The sequence below is a fragment of the Sciurus vulgaris genome (assembly GCF_902686455.1).
Source record: "Sciurus vulgaris genome assembly, chromosome: 2".
Lineage (NCBI taxonomy): Eukaryota > Metazoa > Chordata > Mammalia > Rodentia > Sciuridae > Sciurus > Sciurus vulgaris.
The window spans coordinates 156,751,540-156,756,479 of NC_136462.1; the positions used below are offsets into that span (position 1 = coordinate 156,751,540).

At 34.8% G+C, this 4,940-nt stretch overlaps 1 protein-coding gene across 1 annotated transcript; it reads left to right on the forward strand.

Annotated features, from left to right (window-relative positions):
* The first annotated feature begins 2,052 nt into the window (after positions 1-2,052).
* Positions 2,053-2,436, forward strand: LOC306651520 (guanine nucleotide-binding protein G(I)/G(S)/G(O) subunit gamma-10-like). Its single transcript, XM_079124209.1, has one exon. It carries the CDS (start codon positions 2,068-2,070, stop codon positions 2,272-2,274), a length of 207 nt encoding a protein of 68 aa, XP_078980335.1. The 5' UTR covers positions 2,053-2,067; the 3' UTR covers positions 2,275-2,436.
* The last annotated feature ends 2,504 nt before the right edge of the window (positions 2,437-4,940 follow it).

The window sequence follows — 4,940 nt, forward strand, 5'->3', positions numbered from 1 at the left end:
ATCTTTGGTTTTTGGGGCATGGCTTATTTCATTTTGTATGATATTCTCTAGCTCCAGCCATTTACTTGCAAAGGCCATAATTTTATTGTTCTTTATGGCTGAGGAATATTCCATTGTGTATATACACCACATATTCTTTTCTTTTTTTTTTTTGAATTTGACATATTCTTTTTTTTTATTCGTTTTTATTATAAACAAATTGGGTACATCTTGTTTCTCTGTTTGTACATGAAGTAGAGGCATACCGTTTTTGTAATCATACATTTACCTAGGATAATAGTTTTTGATTCATTCTGTTATTTTTTTCTTCCCCCCTACCCCTCCCACTCCTCTTATCCCTCTATACAGTCCCTCCTTCCTCCATTCTTGACCCCCTCCAACCCCCCATTATGTGTCATCATCCACTTATCAGCAAGATCATTCATCCTTTAGTTTTTTGAGATTGACTTATCTCACTTAGCATGATATTCTCCAATTTCATCCATTTTCTGGCAAATGTCATAATTTTATTATTCTTTATGGCTGAGTAATACTCCATTGTGTGTGTGTGTATATATATATATATATACACACACCACAGTTCCTTTATCCATTCAACAATCGAAGGGCATCTAGGTTGGTCCCACAATCTGGTTATTGTGAATTGAACAACTATGAACATTGTTGTGGCTGTATCTCTGTAGTATGCTGATTTTAAGTCCTTTGGTTATAGGCAAAGGAGTGGAATAGCTGGGTCAAATGTGGTTCCATTCCAAGCTTTCTGAGGAATCTCCATACTGCTTTCCAGAGCAGCTGCACTAATTTGCAGCCCTACCAGTAATGTATGAGTGTACCTTTTTCCCCACATCCTCACCAACACCTATTGTTGCTTGTATTCTTGATAATCACCATTGTAACTGGGGTGAGATGGAATCTTAGGGTAGTTTTGATTTGCATTTCTCTTATTACTAAAGATGTTGAACATTTTTTCATATATCTGTTGATTGCTTGTAGATCTTCTTCTGTGAAGTGTCTGTTCATTTCCTTAGCCCATTTGTTGATTGGGTTATTTGTATTCTTGGTGTAGAGTTTTATGAGTTCTTTATATATTCTGGAAATTAGTGCTCTATCTGAAGTATGAGTGGCAAAGATTTTCTCCCACTCTGTAGGTTCTCTCTTCACATTGCTGATAGTTTCCTTTCCTGAGAGAAAGCTTTTTAGTTTGAATCTATCCCAGTTATTGATTCTTGCTTTTATTTCTTGTGCTCTGGGAGTCCTGTTAAGGAAGTCTGATCGTGAGCCGACATGTTGAAGATTTGAACCTACTTTTTCTTCTATAAGATGCAGGGTCTCTGGTCTGATTTCAAGGTCCTTGATCCATTTTGAGTTGAGTTTTGTGCAGGGTGAGAGATAGGAGTTAGTTTCATTCTGTTACATATGGATTTTCAGTTTTCCCAGCATCATTTGTTGAAAAGGCAATCTTTTCTCCATTGCATTTTTTTTGGCACCTTTGTCTAGTATGAGAAAATTGTATTTATTTGGGTTTGTGTCCGTGTCCTCTATTCTGTACCATGGATCTACTTGTCTATTTTGGTGCCAATACCATGCCATTTTTGTTACTATTGCTTTGTAGTATAGTTGAAGTTCTGGTATTGTGATACCCCCTGTTTCATTTTTCCTGCTAAGGATTGCTTTAGCTATTCTGGGTTTCTTATTCTTCCAGATGAATTTCATGATTGCTTGCTCTATTTCTGTAAGGTATGTCATTGGGATTTTAATTGGAATAACATTGAATCTGTATAGCACTTTTGGTAGTATGGCCATTTTGACCATATTAGTTCTGCCTATCCAAGAACATGAGAGATCTTTCCATCTTCTAAGGTTTTCTTTAATTTCTTTCTTTAGTGTTCTGTAGTTCTCACTGTAGAGGTCTTTCACCTCTTTTGTTCCCAAGTATTTTATTTTATTTTATTTTATTTTTTTGAGGCTATTGTGAATGGGGTAGTTTTCCTAACTTCTTTTTCTGAAGATTCATCACTTATGTATAAAAATGCATTAGATTCCCTCGGAACCAGTTCCCCCGCCACCATGTCATCTGGAGCCAGTGTGAGCGCCCTGCAGTGCCTAGTGAAGCAGCTCAAGGTGGAGGCTGGTGTGGAGCGGATCAAGGTCTCTCAGGCTTCTGCAGAGCTTCAGCAGTACTGCATGCAGAACACCTGTAAGGATGCTCTGCTGGTCTGTGTTCCAGCTGGAAGCAACCCCTTCCGAGAGCCCAGGTCCTGTGCTTTACTCTGAAGACTGGGAAGAAGTTTGTTGAGGAATGCCTTCAAGGACAAAGTAATGATGACTGACTCCAAGTCTCAAGAAAACACTTTTATTTAGCCAAATAAGTGAGATATTTCAGACCTTTCCTGTGGCCTGGTCTTACAGTCAAAATTCTACAGAAATTAATGATTTTCTACTTCAGGAAACTGAAGAAATAGAATTGTTTTAAATAGTAATGTCCTGGTTCTCATGGTGAAGTGCTTTGTATCAAGATAAACAAAAACCTTACCACCAAATATACCAAAATACCACCTTTTTAGTAAGTGAGTTATTGGCGTAGCTATATGTAGAATATCATGTATGTTTTATTTACTGGATGTTTACATTTTAGGAAGGAAAACACTTTTGTTTATCAAAAGAATGAAATATTTGTAATTCGTTTTTCCTAAGAGTTTTATACTATAATAGAATTTGTTCTTCTATCATAAACTTACAATTACTAAATGAAGACAAGAAAGAATAAAATTGGGGGGAAAGAAGAGACTTCACTAATCAAATGTTGCCTTGCTTTTTCTAAATGAGAAGATTTTTTTTTTTATTTTTAACACTAAACACGGGAGATGTTTCTTAGTAAACTTGTTTAGAAAGATTCATGTTATGATGTATATTAGGTTGCCCCACCTTGTGTATGAAGCAGATTTGATCGTTTTTTAAGTTCCTTTACTGTATAGTTGTGGTTGCACTTTCAAAAAGATCCTCCATTATTTCATGCCTTTAAAAAATGTTTAAAAATATTTTTAAATATGACCTACATATAGAACTTTGCAAACAGTTAAAAACAAAATAATGTGAAAATATTATGATTTAAAATAATTCTTCATGTCACAAGTGTTTTACTTTGGTGATGTGCCTTTGATTTAATTTGGGATACTTTTAGAAGGATACTTTGTGTTTGTAATAATCTTTGAAGAGTTTGGAAATAAATTCTGTTTAATTAAAAAAAAAGTGCAGTAGATTTATGAGCATTGATCTTATATCCTGCTACTTTACTGAATTCACTTATGAGTTCTATAGGCTTTCTGGTGGAATTACCTGGTTCCTCTAAATATATAATCAGAGCATCAGCAAATAGGGATAGTTTGAGTTCTTCTTTTCCTATTCGTATCCCTTTAATTTCTTTGGTCTGTCTAATTGCTCTGGCTAGAGTTTCAAGGACAATGTTGAATAGAAGTGGTGAAAGAGGGCATCCCTGCCTTGTTCCAGTTTTTAGGGGGAATGCTTTCAGTTTTTCAACCATTTAGAATGATATTGGCCATGGGCTTAGGACAGATGGCCTTTACAATGTTGAGGAATGTTCCCACTATCCCTACTTTTTCTAGTGTTTTGAGCATGAAGGGGTGCTGTATTTTATCAAATGCTTTTTCTACATCTATCAAAATAATCATGTAATTCTTGACTTTAAGTCTGTTGATATGGTGAATTACATTTTTCGATTTCTGGATGTTGAACCAAACTTACATCCCTGGGATAAAACCCACTTGATTGTGGTGCACTATCTTTTTAATATATTTTTGTATGTGATTTGCTAAAATTTTGTTGAGGATTTTTGCATCAATGTTCATTAAGGATATTGGTCTGAAATTTTCTTTCCTCGATGTGTCTCTGTCTGGTTTAGGAATCAGGATGATATTGGCTTCACAGAATGAGTTTGGGAGGGTTCCATCCTCTTCTAGGAGAATGAGCTCTCCTTTAAAGGTTTTGTAGAACTCAGCTGAGAACCCATCTGGTCCCGGACTTTTTTTGTTGGTGGGCTTTTGATGACTTCTTCTATTTCATCACTTAAAATTGATCTATTTAAATTGTGTATGTCCTCCTGGTTCAGTTTAGGTGATTTATATGTCTCTAGAAACCTGTTGCTGTCTTCGAGATTTTCTATTTTGTTGGAGTATAGATTTTCAAAATAGCTTCTAATTATGTTTTGTATTTCACCTGTGTCTGTTGTGATATTTCCTTGTTCATTCTGAACTTTAGTAATTTGAGTTTTCTCTCTCCTCTTTGTTAGTGTGGCTAAGGATTTATCAATTTTGTTTATTTTTTCAAAGAACCAACTATTTATTTTGTCAATTTTTTTGATTGTTTCTTTTGTTTCAATTTCATTGATTTCAGCTCTGATTATTAACTATTTCCTGTCTTCTACTACTTTTGGTTGCTCTGTTCCTCTTTTTCTAGGGCTTTGAGCTGTAGTGGTTGGTCGTTTATTTGTTGATTTTTTTTCTTCTTTTATTGAATGCACTCCATGAAATAAATTTTCCTCTAAGTACAGCTTTCATAGTGTCCCAGAGATTTTGATATGATGTATCTTTGTTCTCGTTTAACTCTAAGAATTTTTTTATTTCCCTCCTGATGTCTTGTGTTATCCATCCATCATACAATAGTATATTATTTAATCTCCAGGTGTTGGAGTAGTTTCTGTTTTTTATTCTGTCATTTGTTTCTAATTTCAATCCATTATGATCTGATAGATTACAAGGTAGTGTCTCTATCTTCTTGTATTTGCTAACAGTAGCTTTGTGGCATAGAATATGGTCTATTTTAGAGAAGGATCCATGTGCTGCTGAGAAGAAAGTGTATTCACTCTTTGTTGGATGGTATATTCTATATATGTCCGTTAAGTCTAAATTATTGATTGTGTTATT

Excerpts from the sequence above, each read along its gene's own strand:
- LOC306651520 (XM_079124209.1), top strand. The coding sequence starts at position 2,068 with ATGTCATCTGGAGCCAGTGTGAGCGCCCTGCAGTGCCTAGTGAAGCAG.